Genomic DNA, 18,210 nt, shown 5'->3' with positions numbered 1-18,210 from the left:
TAAGAAGAAAACAATCATTTGAACCTAAGATGTATGAAATTTTTTGTTTGAAGCTGCTGTTGTGTCATTCCTGGCCAACTAGTTTTGGGGAAAGGTTCATCAATATTTTACTCTCCCTTGACTAGGTTTATAATTAATCCAACAATCTGGATAAATATAGGATTAAAAGACAAGACTACCCTCACAATTTGCGCTCAATCCCATAGTTGGATCTCAAGATATCTTATTTTTACATTTGCTTAATTTCCGCTATTGTATCTTCAATATATATTATCCAAGCGGCTGAGAACTGGACCAGATACCAGGCTCAGATTTGTCCATGCCCTATTCCTAATTTTTTCGCTGATCAACTACATTGCGACATGAAAGATAGTGTCATTAAACTAATAATAAGACAAAGAAAAGTTTCAACGCCTTTTTGGCTGATTTTGGCGCCCCAGGGCTTGTAAGCTAACCTCCACATGTATGTAGTACAAAGAAAGCTTTAATCACAAAACTGATGCTTTTATGTCTCTGAATTACACATCATAAAAGTGCCCCCTTTTAAATGAAGGAGATAACTACATGTCACCTTTAGAATTTCAAAATCCTTTAAAAGGTGTGCTGAATTTATTCTTTAACTTATTATAATCAGTTGATACCTCTGTTTTAGGTGAAAGAAAGCAGCATTTTTTCATTCATCTATACATTCATATGTCTCAGTCACAATGGAAGAATCATAGTGCGATATGTCTCGTACAATGATAAAAAAATAGCCCGTGGAAAAATCATTGTGTCACTTTGAATCACGAAAATGTAATGATTCACCTTCTATTGATTGGCTCTGTGAATAGTTAGCAAAACATTCGGCAAACAGAAGACAACATGTAATACACCGCTTTTAAACCCCGTAAAACATGTAAAATGTGTTTACTAAAAAGAAAAACATATTTTATGAATTCTATAGTTAAGTTGTGAATCAATAACTTAAGGAACATCTGTAAAAATACCAAAAACATTGGAAAATAAAAAAAAGTCATACGAAAAGATATTTCAACCCATTTAAACCATGATAACTTCCAAATAGGTTCAATTTGATGTATAAAGTTGTGTAATATACATGATTTTTGTATGGTAATTCTCATGTTATCAGTTGTTGAGATTCTTCAAACCATAGAAGTCTCTCATCAATGTAGGTACTGAGAATGTCACATCTCCTCCTCTTTGTCACTTCTATAGATGCAATTGTCATCAATTAGATTGACGGATTTTGGGTTAGACTATAAATTTTGTTGATTATTACATTCATAATGCCAGAAAAATTCACATGCTAACATGTTGAACTCTAGGTTTATCACCCCTTTGGGCTGTTTTCATTATGCATTGTTGGGTAAGTAAAGTGGAGGATACAGTGTGAGATCTGGTTCCATCTATTACAATTTTGAAGGTATTGTTTAACAAGCCACATATAAATAATTAAATTGGAAACTTATAAACGGACTAATTATTAAAAAATTGTTCAAAACTTTACATATTGATCTTATAATATGCAAATAAATTGTAAAAACCTCATCAAATTTTAATTAAAATGTGTCAAATTTTGATTATCATAAATGGGTTAAGGGAACTGAATCACAAATTTTGACTGATCATCGAACAAGCCTCTTGATTAGATTAGCTGACTCAGTCAGTTGGAATTCGGATGGATCCATCAATTGAATAAGTTGAACATATCATTGATCAATGTCATTTGTTATAATGATTTCATAAATCCGGTTGATCCAATTGGATCGTAAAACCTTAGCCACAACTTGTAATTTACCCCCATTGATTAGACTGCGGCATTCATAACCTAGAAAATTGATGGATGCATAGAGTTTAAGTGAGACTTCGGGGGAAAGATGGAAGTCAAGATGAGACTGAGGAACAACAACAAATAGTAATGAAATAAAATGATAACGTATCTTTTGTATAGAAACTTGTCCGTATTTGTATCATACTTTCACAGCAGCTATGTTTTAAAAGCTGATTCATCTCCTAAGGTTTTCCAGCATTTGAAAGTACTGTTATATCTAAATTTCATACTGATTATTTGAAATTATCCTCTTAGGATGAAAATTAAAACCATTGAATATATCTTGACCCACTATTGGCCAAACCACTTGAACACTTATCCCTGCTTCATAATTAAAAAAGCCAGTGTCATGGAAATGCAAGTTCTCAGCCAAGATAGATAATGGAGAGTTGACCGAACTGGAACTAAATTCTTTTCAAGAGATCTTCTCCAAATCAATTCATGGCTACAGCTGAACCAATTTTGGCTGAAATCACCCCTGAAATAAGATCATGTATGACAATATTGACTTTGCTACTCAACTAATTGCTACCAAAAACTTGTTCACTTTTTTAAAATGGGGTTTCACACCTAAATGGCATGTACTTTCTTTTTTAAATTATAAAAATGTAATGATTATCCATTCCTGAAATTATTCTATATACTAAACATCTTAGAGAGGGAGAATTCTAATTTTTTCCAATCCCTGGGAATGGAATGTAGGAAACATGACTATAAATCTAATATTTTTTCAATGAAAACTACGGATGGAACAGCAGACAGTCATTTTAATAAAGATCAACATGTAAACAGATTAATGAAATTATAGTAGTTTCTTTGGCCAAATTATGTTTTCCCGAAATGTATAAATAGACAAAGAGTCTACTCATCGTTTATACTATTAAGAAAGGACAAGCATTTTGAAAAATATCCGCATAAAAACAGATTAATGAAGTTAAAATAGTTCTTTGGCCCAATTATGGGTTTTTCCCCAGATATATAAATATATAAATAGACAAACACTCTATTCATAATTTACACTATTTAGAAAGGACAATCATTTTGATAAATATCCGCATAAAACCAGATTAATGAAATTTAAATAGTTCTTTGGCCCAATTATGGGGTTCTCCCCAGATATATAAATAAATAAAAAACGTATTTGTGATAGATAGATAGTAGAAAAGGGTCCTCATTTTAATAAATATCCTCATTAAACTGATTAATGAAATTAAAACAGTTGCTTTGGCCCAATTACGCGTTTTCCCAGATATATAAATAAATAAAAGCCTATTTTTTATAATCCACAGTTACTCCACAGTTGCTCTGTTCCTGGTCGCGTTGATCTGGGAGCTCTCCTCAGTTTGGGGGATTAATCTTGAACGTATTCTGGTAATTAATCGAGCTCTCGATCTGGTTCTATTATCGTCTTTGCTTGCTTCACATCCAAATTTTACGAATTTCGATTCTGATTGCCGATGTTCCGTTGACTTCGCGGTGTATTGAAAAGTACAAGTAATTTGGTACCAACGCCATCCTTTTTGTATCCGAAGATCGTATCTATCCTGGAAATTCTTGGTAGCAGCGGTGCGATCTAAGCTTGTACAAATCTATTTGGTTAAATTCAAAAAATGGTCTTTGCAGGCTGATCGCGTGGTGTCTTAGAAATGGTGAAAGACACGGAATACTATGATGTTCTGGGGGTCAGCCCTACTGCCACTGCTTCGGAGATTAAGAAAGCATATTATATCAAGGTACTTGAGGCACTCCAAAAAAATTTGGGAGTCTGGATAATTTTTTGTTTCATTTCATTCCTTTTTTTTTGCAAAAGCTTTCCGTCGTCCTTGGATGAATTAATGTAGGTGCGTTCTCTGTTGACATTGTAGTTATATGAGCTTTTGCACAGTACTCCCCATGGATGAGCTATCGTTCTATGATAAAGAGAGCTTATTTTCAAAGAAGCTGAATGAGAGAAAGTGTTATTTCTTTTGCAGGCAAGGTTAGTCCACCCGGACAAGAATCCTGGGAACCCGGAGGCAGCTCGTAATTTTCAGGTAGACCTTGTCTTTTCTCTTTGTGCTTCCTATATTATTCTAACCTTTTTTATTTTCAAAAAACAAAATATTATTCTAACTTTGCTTCATTGAGAAGTGTTCTCCGGAACCAATTTCTTAGTCTTTAGATTATACTGTTTTGCGTTTTGGAATACCTGACAGATAATTTATGCCTTCTATAGGAGAACCGTATGGTCATTCTCTAATTTGCTCTAGTTTTCACTTTATTGTTACAGTTTGCATATCTCCCTTTGAATAAAATTTAACTTTACTCCATAGCCAGGTGGAGTGTTAGAGTGAAGGGTCGATCTTAGTTAATTTTCATTCTCGATTTCACAATTTTTGTTCAAATAAAGATTGAGCTCCACGAACTATATCAATCGGTTCGGTCACCTTTTCATCCACTGGGTTGCAAAGAAGCAATGGATGGGCCATTGACTCTTTATTTGAAAGCTATTATTTTATACCTTTCAGCACAAGGGTTTCATCAATGGCTTTGTAAGATACCAATACGATGTTAAAAGTTCTTTTGATGCCAAAACTCATGTATAATGGTATACATTCTATTTCAGAATCGAAATCAGAAGTGGGGTCAAATCATTTTTAAGTTTAGGAATTTCATTAAGATATTTCTGTCCTATCCTGTATTATAAAGAACTATGGATGAAAATTGAGTAGTTGTTATCGCAAGATATTGCTCACTACCTGGTGGAGAGGCAAATAAACTTCTCGGAAAGAGGTTTCACACTGGAAATTTTCAGTTTTACCAATATTTTCTTGAGTCCTAATTCTTGATCATACATTTTCTTGTTGGAGAATGCATGAATCATGAGTTATCAGATTTTTTATGTACTTTTTTAATAAAAGAAATCAGATTTTTTATGTATAGTTCTATCGCTTATCTCAGTTCTAAAGGAAGGGAAGTACGTACAAAGCACATCTCACCTCCTGAGTCTATTGACCTTCAGTCGCCCAAGCTCAGTGGCAGGTCTTGAAATGGACTATGGCTGTGTCACAAGTTTAGGGAGTTGTTCGGCTGCTTTCATTTTTTTTTCCCTTAAGCTCACCATGGGGAAAACATGTGATATATTTCTATATTGCCAGTAGGGATGAACCTATTGTTGCACCTTTCCATGTGTTTATTATTTTCTCAAAATTTTTCCCAACAATGTATAGGTTCTTGGTGAGGCTTATCAAGTTTTGAGCGACCCTGCAAAACGCAATGCTTATGATAGTTATGGGAAAGAAGGAGTTTCAGAGTAAGTATGATCGAATGATCTGAAAGGTCTTTGTTTAAAATTTTTATGATCCACTTGTAGTCGTCATATACATCTTTCTTGTCAAGTTTCCATCATTAACTCTTTGTTATTATTTCGCCTTTAATTTCTACGTTTCTCTCATTTGGAATCAATATCTTGGTTGTGGACCCGACAATTTGCCTTTTTTGTAGAACATTTTCTCTGAAGAGAGTTATTTTTTTCATAGAAAAATGAGGAAAGTCAAGAAAAAGATATTCATCATGGAACCTTTGACAGGTCTCAAGTTCAAGCGAATGTATCTCAAGAATCAACTGAACGTAATTTATCGTGCTGTGTCATACTGAGAGTCAGATTTCCTAGTTTACTCTCTTTTTACCAGGATAATATCTGGTTCTTGGAGTTAGTAGCCTCCTGTCCAAGCTGAGAACACCTCAGTCTCTCCTGCCAAATACATCAAATTTTTTCTAGATTCATCTCCTTGTTAGTTGGCTAATCTCCAGCTAGAAGCCTCCCTTCTTTTTTTGTTAGTTATATCTTTTAGTTTCAATATCCTACTTTTACCAGTCAGGTCTAGTAGACATTCTTAGCATAATATTCTAACACTCACCCTCAAGTTGGGTGCGTAGAATATGCATACCATGCTTATAGATGGGGACATTATGCGGAGGCTTTTGGAGGCCTTCAGTTAACAGATCTGCCAATTGATCTGTTTAGCTAATATAAAATGTGCATGGTTCCCCTCTCTCCAATTTCTCCTAGATGAACTGCATATCTGTTACTGTATGTTTAATGCGAGCATGAAGTACCAGGCATGGGCTGTACTCATTGGTGATTCAGTGTCTCGGTATAGTTTGTTAAGCATTTCCTTAGGAATGTACAGCCCATGAGCTTGCACTTGTAGGATTTTACAAATTCCTTGGGTTATAGCTTGAGACTCAGCTTTAGTGCTCTATCTGGAAACCCCTCCTTGCCTTTTCTCCATAAAACAAGATTTCCTGCACAGAAAGAACTATACCCACTTGTTGACATGCACATAACCATTGATCCGTCATATTTAGAATCACTGTAAATTTCTTGTTGTGCAAGGTTTCCCTTTTTAAAGGTTAATCCTCGACCTGTGGTTCCTTAAACTTATCTTAGAACCCAAGTTTAGGGTTTGCTAATGTAAGCTAAAGGCAGTTGTGATATTTAGGATTAGCACTCAACTGAGTTTTTTTTCCTCGAAGAAACTCTGTCAGTTCCCAAGTTTGATTTTTCTTCGACGTACTCGTTCCATTGTTATCTCCTTGACATCATCGAATACTTCATCCTTAAAAACAATTATCTTTCTAGAATATATCTTGTAGGATCTACAAAAACTACACATTTTGGTACTCTAGGCCTGAACATACCAGTATGGCATTGGTGTGTTTGGACATAGCATTGGCATTCAAACATTAAAGGTTATAGTCCTGTTGCTATGCCAACAGTTCAAGGCGCCCACTGGAACCCCGGGCTGCTGTTTTGGATCTCCTCAACATCTTTATGAGCAGTTTCTCTTGCGAGTTACATGCGCTGCAGGGCATGCGGTTGCACCACGGCTCCTATCAACCAGAATCGGATGGACAGACGTAGGTGGTCAGTTGCAGCCTGGAGGCTTATCTTCCCGTTTTGGGGCTGAGCAACCAAAAGATTAGAGCACATGGTTTCACTGGCTGGGCTATGTTTCAACATGACATATCATTATGACATAAAGATGACACCATTCCAAGCCATCTATGGTCAAGAACAACCACAATCTACCATAAAAGCAATTACTGACAAATCATTATCATGTGGAATGTGTACTGCACGACAGCGTCTATTTATAGCTTCGCCCGTGTCGCTTGAAGTTTGCCAGGCACGCATCCAAGAAGCTCTCACACCAGTTTTTTGGACCCTACCCAACCTCTTCCTGGGAATTGGCATCCACCCTCCATACTGAGTTCCCTGACTTCTAGCTTGAGGACAAGCTGGTCAACATACCGGCTGAGTATTCAAATGATTCAGAGTTGGATCTTATTCCTTTGATAATTGGAAGAGGCCCAGACAGACAAGCGGGCCCAACATGGAGCTCCAGGACACTAAGGAGGCTTCTTAAACCCCTCCTCAAGGTGGCCCAGCAGGAGTTGAGAAGTAAACAATCCTAGGAGTCACCCCCTCTCTCTCTCTTGCAGTTGTAACTCCTCTCCATCCTTGGATTGCAGGCTTGATGTTATCCCCCTGGAAAGCAGCAACTCATTCCTTCTTTCATCGTTCCTTTGTCATCTCCTCCCATTCCCATTCTTCTCTCTTACCCCAGGAACCTCTCTCTCTCTCGTCTCCCCCTCAGCCTCCCTATCTCTCTTACTTCTCTCTTACACTGGAGTATTTTCTTGTTTACACACCAGTTGGCCTGCTTCCCTGAGAAGATCTAGGATGTACTTGTGTTTGGAAATACATATCCATCCTTGAGAGTGGCTGTGCACATAGGATACTGTTAGGACTCCATGTTACCTAACAATTGAGAATAACTATTTCTCAACCTCTTCCCTTTAGCACGAAACAATCAACTGGAGATTCAACACCGAATTCGGAATGTTCGGGGAACAAACAGAAGGAAATACAGATTCAGACGAGAGGGATAAGAAGATGACTCTCCTCAATCCGTGGAGAGATCTGCCCGCCGGATCGGTCGAAGGCAGCCAAGCGAAGGAGGATCTTCGTCGACGATTTCTTGATTAGCTTTTTCGATGACTCTCCCGCCATGGTCTCCACCTATTTATAGGCTGGTGCTCCGATATGTGAAAAAGCTGAGTTCCCGCCTTATTTCCAACCCTCACGCACGTGTGGATCAGCTCGCACGTGTGGAGTTCGTGATTCTTCTTTTCTTCTTTTGGTAAGTCCTCAAGAGATGCTTATCAATACTTTCCCCCCCAAAGACCAATTGGTCTCCAATTGGAAAACTAGGAAATTGACGTTTAATCGTGTTGACATCCTCCCAAGTAGCTTCATAATTCAGCAGGTTTTTCCACTTGACTAATACTTGCATCCCTTCTCTGTTGAATCGATAGGATAAAATGCAATCCGGATATACCTGCCATTCCAAGGATTCAGACAAGTTAGTCGGAATATTAGTGCTAGCTGAATTATTACCAATAGCCTTCTTAAGTTGCAAAACATGAAAGACAGGATGTAATCGACAATTCTCTGGTAACTCCAGTTTATAAGCCACTGATCCCAACTTCTGAATAATTTTATATGGTCCATAATATCGAGGAGCCAATTTTTCGCATGGTTTCCTTGCAATAGACTTCATACGATAGGGGCAAATTCTCAAGTAAACCCAATCTCCATTCTCAAAGTTCACATCTCTTCTGTGTTTATCTGACTGATACTTCATAGTTTGCTGTGCCTTAGCCAAGTGAGATTTAAGTATGGTTAATGTGTGGTCTCTTTCTTTAAGCAAATCATCCAAGGAATCAAGTGGTGTAGTGGGGCTTTCATATCTTAAAAGTTGAGGTAGATCTCTTCCATATACGGCCTTAAATGGTGTCATCCAGATGGCGGTGTGAAAAGATGTATTGTAACTATACTCAGCCCATGGCAGCCATTTTACCCATTGTTTTGGGTGCTCTGATGCAAAACATCTCAAGTAGCCTTCATGTGTCCGGTTAGTTACTTCTGTTCGCCTGTCGGTTTCTGGATGGTTAGAAGAACTGAGTCTCAGAGTTGTCCCCTGTAGTTGATGAAGTTCTTTCCAAAATCTGCATGTAAAGACACTGCCTCTATCAGAGACAATTGATCTGGGTACTCCATCTAATCTCACAATTTCCTTAGTGAACACCATGGCTATGTCAAATGCCGTAAATGGATGTTTAATAGAGATGAAATGGGCATATTTACTCAATCTATTAACCACAACCAGTATTGTGTTAAACCCTTGTTAGGGAGGTAGACCTTCAATGAAATCTAAGGAGATGTCTTCCCAAATGTTGTCGGGGGTTGGGAGGGGATTTAATAATCCAGCTGGACTCAAGGTGGATGCCTTGTGAGTTTGGCAAACTTGACAGGCTTAGACATTACTTTTAATTTTTTTCTTCATTCCTCTCCAGTAGAATTGTTGGGATATATGTTGGTAGGTCTTCAAGAATCCTCCATGTCCCCCCACCTTTGCGTCATGCAACTCATGTAGAACCTTATCAATCAGAGAGGATGAGCTCGGGAGTACCAGTCTTGTTTTATAAAACAATAAGTTTTGGTGTATTGAGTATTCCGGATATTTCCCATCTTTGTCCAGTACCAAAGTACGGATCTTGGCGAGTAAAGGATCCAGTGCAATTTCTTCCTCAAGTACCCTTTTGTCCCACCAATGAGTCACTGTAGTACTGTGGAAAGTCTTTCCTTCCATCGAAATTATATCCCAACAGATAGAGCATCTGCTACTGTATTGTTTTTGCCTGCTTTGTATTTGATATCGAAATTATATCCCAACAGTTTGGAAACCCACTTGTGATAAGGTTGCGGAATGCCCTGTTGATCATTTAAGAACTTGAGCGAAGATTGATCTGTCAAAATGAAGAATTTATTAAAAAGAAGATAGTGCTTCCATTTGTTTATTGCCCATACTACGGCCATAAGTTATCTCTCATAGGTAGATTTGGATTGAGCTCGGTTTGACAATGCCTTGCTGAAATAAGCTATAGGGTGAGAATCTTGTGTTAAAACTGCTCCCACTCCAAAGCCAGATGCATTGGTTTCCACTGTAAAAGGTGCAAAATTCGGTAAACTTAGTATTGGTGTAGTGGTTAGAGCCTTCTTTAGTGTGGAAAATGATTCTTCAGACTCAGGAGTCCACACAAAGGCATTCTTCTTAAGCAGCATAGTCAATGGGAGAGCAATACTGGTAGAATTCTTCACAAATCTTCTATAATTATTGGTCAATCCCAGAAATCCTCTCAATTGTTTGATATTGGTAGGGAAGGGCCACTTCTGTACTGCTTCCACTTTCTCTGCATCTGTCGAGACTCCTTCTGCGGATATCCAGTGACCCAGAAAGTTTATTCTGTCTTTATGGAAAGCACTCTTTTTGGAATTAACACAACTGATTTCTCTGCAGTACTTCCAACACCAACTTAAGATGCGATTGGTGTTCATCTAGAGTTTTACTGTAAATAAGAATGTCATCAAAAAACACTAGCAAAACTTTTCTGAGATACGGTTGGAATATAGTATTCATCAACCCTTGGAATGTAGCAGGAGCTGTGGACAACCCAAAAGGCATAACCAAAAATTGATAGTGTCCTTGATGTGTTTTGAAGGCCGTTTAGAAATATCTTTTTCATTCATTCTTATAACCGGATTTAAGGTCGAGTTTAGTGAAAATAGTGGTACCATGTAACTCCTCTAAGAGCTCTTCCACGACTGGAATGGGGAATCGGTTAGGAACTGTAATCTTGTTTAATGCTCTGTAGTCGATACAAATTCTCCAACCGCCATCTTTTTTCTTGATGAGTAAAGCCGGGCTTGAAAATGGGCTAATTGAATGCCTGATAATTTGGGCGTCTAACATTTCTTGGATCAATGTCTCCATCTCATTTTTTTGCAGATAAGAGTAACGGTAAGGTCTCAGGTTTACTATCTTTGATCCAGGAATCAAGTGTATGCGGTGGTCTAACTCTCGTTTAGGAGGCAATTTCATATTGGACTCAAATACCGAAGGGTATAGTTAATCATAATTTGAAATAACTGAAGAGAGTTGAAGGTTGAGTACCATGGCTTGATTGGGGTCGCAGAGCTCATGAAGTCTTCTGAATTGTCGTTTGTGTCTGATGATGGCTTGAGGAGGTAGATTGGAAGTTTCCCCATACGGTCTGAACTCAGGATCTGATTGGAGTGTATAAATTCGATTGTTCCATAACACCTTGAGAGTCAAGAGGTTATAATTAGAATAAAACCAGTCAAGGGTCCTCAACCACTTCACACCTAAGACCACGTCGAACCTCCCCAGAGATAAGGGAAAGAAGTCTTGAATAATGTCCATCCCTTGTAAATATAGGTGCACATTGAGACATATTCCTTGGGAAGATCTCATGTATCCATCTCCTGGCATTAGGTCAAATCTTGGTCCAGCTAGTAATGGAATTTCCAGGGAATGCAATATAGACGGATTAATGAAATTGTGTGTGGCTCCTCCGTCAATCAATACTACCACATTAGATCCCTTGATGGATCCCCACAATTTTAAAGCTCCTGTAGCAGCTTGCCTCTGAGCTTGTCTCAGGTTTACTCTTGCTAAGAAGAGGGCTCCCTCTGTAATGGGTTCATCGTCTGTCTGCATTAAATCTTCTTCTTCAACAGGGTCACAATACTCTGGCGATTCATCTCCCTCTCTGGCCAAAATCAAATTTAGGTTCTTCCTGCAGCGGTGTCCAGGAGTAAATTTATCATTGCAGTAATAGCATAGACCCTTGTCTTTTCGTTGTTGGTATTCTGAGTCTGTGATTCTCAAATTTCTTTTTCTCCCTGATCTGTCATATTGTCCATTTTTGGAGTTGCTTTGAGAATTGGATGACTGTGGAGCATAGTTGGTATTCGACTTATGTTGAGTCGTAGGAACTTGGTTTGCTTTAGTGGAGTAAGGCATAGTGATCCGGGGGGTGGTCTTATTGTCTTGTGATAAATCTGCATATGGTGACCTCGACTGCCAGGCTTTGTATAAAACACCTAAATCCGCTTCTGCTCGCAATGATAAATCCATGATTTCTCTTAGCCCTTAAGGCCTGTATCTAAGTACTTCAGTCCGGATTTCGGGTAATAACCCTCTTAGATAGGCACTTTCCTTGATTTCTGGAGCAACTAAGTGTAGCTTAATGATAATGACTTCGAATTCTGTCCTGTATTCTCCCACCGAATTGTTTTGCCTGATTTCAAACAATTGTTGATGAAGAACATGAATGGTTGGAGCGTATCTCCCTTCAAAATGATTTTTAAAATCAATCCATGTCACCATTCCAAAATTTTCCTCAGTGTGGATAAACCAGGTAAGAGCTGAGTCGTCCATATGTAAGGCTAACAGATGGAGTTTATCGTGTTCTTCCATAGGATGAAGACAGAAAAATCTCTCGACGCACTTCAGCCAAGCTTCTGGTTGATATCCTGAAAAAACAGGGAGGTCACCCCTTTTTAAATCGATTGTCGAAGTCCGTTCGTTTCTCTGGGGGCAGTGTTGGTAGTTCAGGGCGTGTATTGGAACCCCCATTGATCGGTGATTTGTTCTTGAGCTGAGCTGACATGCTGGCTATCTCCTGCATAATATGATCAAACACATTTGTAACTCTGCTCTGGTTAGCTTCGATCCTGAGTGACAGAGCTTCTAGTTTTTCTTCCAGATCTGCCATGATTACAGTAATTTCTCGGCTCCAAATTATAACTCGTATCAGAATAATGTTTGAAAATCAAGGATCTGACAATTCCTTAGCTGGTACTTGAAATTTCGTTGACAGTTGTGCAATACTTTCGCTGGAAATATAATCCGTCGTGGAGATTTGTAATGTTAATTCCCAGAAAAGTGCTCTGATACCAAAATTGTTAGGACTCCATGTTACCTAACAATTGAGAATAACTATTTCTCAACCTCTTCCCTTTAGCACGAAACAATCAACTGAAGATTCAACACCGAATTCGTAATGTTCGGGGAACAAACAGAAGGAAATACAGATTCAGACGAAAGGGATAAGAAGATGACTCTCCTCAATCCGTGGAGAGATCTGCCCGCCGGATCGGTCGAAGGCAGCCAAGTGAAGGAGGATCTTCGTCGACGATTTCTTGATAATCTTTTTCGATGCCTCTCCCGCCGTGGGGTCCACCTATTTATAGGCTGGTGCTCCGTTATGTGAAAAAACTGAGTTCCCGCCTTATTTCCAACCCTCACGCACGTGTGGATCAGCTCGCACGTGTGGAGTTCGTGATTCTTCTTTTCTTCTTTTGGTAAGTCCTCAAGAGATGCTTATCAGATACTTACCTGAATACATGAGGAAGAAGGTGAATTTTCGATTATACCTTAGGGAGTATGGTAGAGAGTTTTTCCAAAGGGCTGCCATAAGCCAACGTTCTAGATGAGATGCAGTTAATCAGATGAGTAGTCATTAGAAAGGCTTCACCCAGAAGTATCTGGGAACATCTCAGTGGAGTAGCACAGTCCTAGCAGCAGACAACATATCTGATCTGCCACTAAGCTAGGCCATTTTGTTGAGGTATGCTCACGCATAGCGATTCATGAATACTACCTAGGTGCTCAAAATAATTGGTCACTTTTTTTAATTGAAGTAGTCTTTAGCATTGTCGGGTATGAACCTTTTCATAGCAACCCATTATTGAGTTTGAGACATCTCACAGAACTTGTTGAGGACTTGGCCGACTTCTTTCTTGACCTTTAATAAGTAAGTCCGTGTGTTTTACTCAAGCACTAATCCTTCAATGGGTTATCATCTATGTCATTCACTATCTTCTACCACTGGGTCATCTACTCGACTAACTCATACGCCTAGCCTTCAATGTCAGGATCTCAAACTTTACTTTTTTGAAAGATGGCATCATAAACTTCTGCCACTGATAGAATTTCATTTTAGAGAATTTAATATTCTCATTTACCCGAGGCAATGGATGTAGAATCTTCATAGAGAGAGGCTTCTCTCCATTGTCCTACACTTTTGAAATTACTCTGATTCGGGATGTAGTGTCTTGTTCCTTTTTGACTTCTTTTCCCTGTGGTGGAGACTGATGATGATGATCAACAGCTGTCGAATGTGGCATTTATGAAACCTTCCTGGCAGCGCCTCCTGGAACCCCTAGCTGATGGATGTGGTCGACAAAAAGACTTCATCAATGTACTCAAAACAAGTCCCCACGATATGTAGGGTTACGATGTTGGTCTTTCTCATTGAATAGCCCTTACTGGGCCCACTGTAAGACCTCTAACGCATGGGCCTTATTATGGGACTTGCAGAAAGACATAAATACACAGGGTAAAATAATAAAAATTAATGGAAAACTGGCATGTCACGGCTGAAAAAAAAGTGGAAGACAATCAATATCAGCAACAGAGAAAGAAGCAGGAACAGTTGAAGCATGTCTCTGGTACCATGTCAATTCTACTGTAACAGGTTTGACCAGCTGCCATCCTCCACGCGTTTGGGTTTGGAAATGAGCGGCTTATTTTTTACTTACGGTCTCCAGTTTAAATGGCCATAAGAGACTAGAGTGGGCTAGGGCCCAGGAGCGGGTTGAAGTGAGTTTAGTTCACATGATTGTGACTTCATTCACTTGAACATAGATACAACAATAAGATGAAGAAATAAGCAATTAATGAATAAGATCCTCTGTGCAGTGAAGATAAATTGATTAAAAAGACTTATTGACATAAGAGTTCTTTTAAGGCAAGAAAAACTTATTGCTAGGTAAAGTGTCAAAAAAGATTTGGCGACAGAAATAAAGGAAATTGAAAATTGTGGATCATAATCATTTCTGTCTCATCTTGTATGTCAGGGAAACAATGGAAGACCCATCTGCTGTCTTTGGAATGCTTTTTGGGAGTGATTTATTTGAGGATTATATTGGAGAACTTGCCTTGGCATCTGTTGCTTCCATTGAGGTTGAATTGGAGATTCAGGACCCGGTTGTTCAGAGACAAAAGATTCAAGAAAAGATTAAGGTGGTGGACAAAAACCTACTTATTTTACAATAAAACTAAAACCTGATGCTTTTACTTCATATCTGTAATGGCTGAATGTAACAAGAGCTTTCATTTATTTTTCTGAAATTCTTTTGTATGTTTTTAGTACTGTTGCAATAAATAATTTTCATAACTGTATTTTCATAACCATATTATTTATTTATTTTCTGTTATTTTTATACTTATGTTTTTATTTTTTATTTTCCAGGAGTGCTTTAGTATATCCAATTAGTAACAGATGTATCTGCTTAAGTAGTAATGATCCCGACCCATTAATTTGATTTATGCCCCATATGTTAGTGGACTGGAATAGTGAAAGTATCTGATGGGTTTTCACTTCAAGAAATACTGCTGAAGGTGGCTGGGTGACCTTCCTCTCCTTATTGGGACTTATTCTTCCTGCGGAAAACTCTGACATGGTATCAGAGCTCCAAGGATCATACAAGATAGGAATTTTCTGTCATCCGAGGTAGATTCCAGTAGGAGGTTGAGAAATTTGCTCTAGAGTTCAAGAAGCCAGTTTAAGAAATCTTGTGAGCATCCATAAGGTGACATTTAGGTCTGGTGGATCAAAAGGATCTTTATCGACTGTAGAGGCTATGTCTTCAGTGATAGCAAGAGAAAGAGAGATGTCCCTTTTTACCCTCCCTGGCACCAGATATTGAGCATCAATGGGGCAGGCCTTTCATGTGGGAGAAGTTTATTGAGTAAACCCTTGTTGGAAGTACATGGCACATTGTTACACACCTGGATTGAGTCGATACGAAATACGAGGGTCTCCAATGATAAAGGTTTTGGAATCGATTCCTGAACATCTGCCTCTCAATTGTAGAGGATCGGATGGAATATATATTTGTATAGGGAGTGAAGGAAAGGTTCCATAGGCTGGATCGCTGTTGTGTCAGGGCATAAGGGGAATCCTGTGCCATATAAGCTCAGAGGAGGAGAAAGGAGCCAATGAATGAAACCGACCCTTTAAAATCATCATGGTTTCTCTATGGCAAAAAAATTATCTTTGTCTCTCTCTCCACACTCATGGTGTTAGTTATAACGCATATATGAGGCCACCTTTCTTCTGACGTTTTCTTTTAAGAACAGGCGTCTTTACATGTTTAAGGAACAGGCGTCTTACTTATACTTCTGCAGAATCGGAATAATACCAGTGGAAATAACAAAGAACCCTTAGGCTTTTAATCTAAAAGTTTTGAGCAAAATGTATCTCAAGTTTTTGAATGTCAGATGAGTAATTGTGATCAAGAATAATATGGTTCACATTACCCCTGATAAGGAGTGCTTGGAGCTTAATTAAAAGCCTATAGCTATAGCTATAGGCTTTACTGTGGTTATAGCTACTTGAAAGACCAAACCAATCTTGAGGGGACTATTTGTGATCAGAGATGGTCATACTGTGACAAAGAACTCAATTTGGAGTATTGATACGCGTTATTGGTGGCCAGAGATAAAGATTTCTTAATGAAGATCCCCTTAATAAGGATTTTAGGACATTATATTAGAGAGAAAATCAATCAAGCCGCCAGTCAGCTGTAGCGAGAATCAAGTGATCTGTGCCCTTTTTGTAGCAAAGAAACTGATTTCAGATAGTTGAGAGTACTGTTGAGTGGAGTCTTTAACCACCTAACAAGCCTTGTACCGCTCTTCTTGGCCATGTATAATATCAACTGCATTTACTAGCTGACAACCAATTGGATGTGTATGGTGGAGGGTGATTCGCAGAAAAGGCAACAGTCTCCTCATCCATATCTTCACTGCACTCTCTGATGGCTAAGACCTCAATGACAGACTGTGGAAGGGAAAAGAGTCAAGGGTGATAAGGAGGCCTTTGAAAGGGACAAAACAGCGATATGAGAAAAGATAGTGGCTCAAAGGGTGTAACTTGGGAAGAGCAATTACATGAAGTGCTACTGTTGGCACTGGAAACAGCAGTAGGGGGTTGGCCTTCAAGGGAGGGAAGAGATACAGGATTAAGAGATGGGATAAGAGATAGAGGATTGATTGGTGACTCCTAGGATGGAGATATGAACAGAGACAAAGGAGGATGTCAGCATGCTGCTGTGAGTAACTCTGTCCAAACAACTGCATTGCCAAAACGGTGGTAGTGGGTTGAGGCAGTGAAAGAGAAGTGAAGGTTGGGATGAATGTAAGATGAACAGGTTAGGAAGAGAAAATAAGAGAGGCCCAAAGGGGAAAAGATATGTCAGCATGACAAATAGGGAGATAAGGGGAATGTTCATGATACAAACATTGGTCTATTGTTCATAATCGGGAAGGTATCTCAAGTTGGGAAATAATACTTTTTTGGTATATCTTTTTTGTCTCATAGTCTGGGATGTTGATGGACCTGGCTAGGTTCAGGATTCAGCTGTTGCTGGATCGTGGCCTAGTCCACGGCCTGGACTGCGTTTGGCGTGCTCTATGTGGTGGGAGTTTGTGGCTGTCGATTTGGTGGTTTGTCGATGAGTGCTGGTCTGTGAGGTCTGTGAGACCAACAAGCTCCGGGTTTGTCCTGTCCAGCAGGCATTAGGTGGGCAGGGGCTTTCTGGATTAGGTCCATGGTGGGTCCATGGGCTTTGTATAATGGTCAGCTGGCTGGTGGGCCGGGTGGGCCAAACAGTTTGGGTCAGCCTAGCGGGTTCTATCTTACTGGGCTGTGGGGTGTGTCATGGGAAGATCAAGTAGTCTGACTCTGGAATGGGAGGTTGTGAACCCTGGGGTCTCCACCAGCGATCTTTCCGTCTGACACAACAGATGAGGTACCATAGTTGTGGTCTAGGCCACCGTGGTGGATGTTGTTTGTGAGTAGTGTATGAAAGCAGCAGTGATGTGATGGATATGGTTGCTGCAGGCCATCCACCTTACAGTTATGCTTCATGTGGTTGCATGGGCTGGTGTGTTAGGACTGATGCTGGTCTTGGCAGCATTTGTGGTAAAACGAATGCCTTAGATGCTGCGAGATGACCTCTGCCACTGCTGAGGCACCGGGGCAGTGACTGGTACGACATTAGCTCTTGGGGTGCAGTAGTGCTAGCAGCAGCAGACTGAAGTTGTGGGGGGGGGGTTGATGTAATGGCTTCGGCTGCGGCTTGGTGTTTCCAGTATTTTATCAACTTCAGGTGTGACATATGCAGGTGAGCAACACGTCCATGTGGTCAACGCTGTTGGAAGTAGTCTGAGCATGTTCACTCGGAGTTCAATGCCGTATATTATGTTCAAGGACTTAATATCAGGAGGCCCCGAAGCAGGAACTCATGTGCAAGCGTGCGCGTGAGAGTTTAAACACATAAAGGCAGGAAGATCAACGGCTATAAATAAGGCAGCTCGTGATGGAGAATGTAT

At 39.5% G+C, this 18,210-nt stretch overlaps 1 protein-coding gene across 1 annotated transcript in view; it reads left to right on the top strand.

The window, feature by feature from the left end:
- The first annotated feature begins 3,096 nt into the window (after nt 1-3,096).
- LOC144702963 (chaperone protein dnaJ 10-like) overlaps nt 3,097-18,210 on the top strand; it is a 37,150-nt gene continuing 22,036 nt past the window's right edge. Inside the window, exons 1-5 of the mRNA XM_078574995.1 lie at nt 3,097-3,205; nt 3,458-3,567; nt 3,808-3,867; nt 5,044-5,126; nt 14,670-14,835. Of these exons, the coding sequence (XP_078431121.1) occupies nt 3,481-3,567; nt 3,808-3,867; nt 5,044-5,126; nt 14,670-14,835 (396 nt within the window). The 5' untranslated portion in view covers nt 3,097-3,205; nt 3,458-3,480. The remainder of the gene's footprint in view (nt 3,206-3,457; nt 3,568-3,807; nt 3,868-5,043; nt 5,127-14,669; nt 14,836-18,210) is intronic.

Source organism: Wolffia australiana, chromosome 5, assembly GCF_029677425.1.
Source record: "Wolffia australiana isolate 7733 chromosome 5, ASM2967742v1".
NCBI classification, from domain to species: domain Eukaryota; kingdom Viridiplantae; phylum Streptophyta; class Magnoliopsida; order Alismatales; family Araceae; genus Wolffia; species Wolffia australiana.
This window is presented reverse-complemented; position numbering and strand designations above follow the sequence as displayed.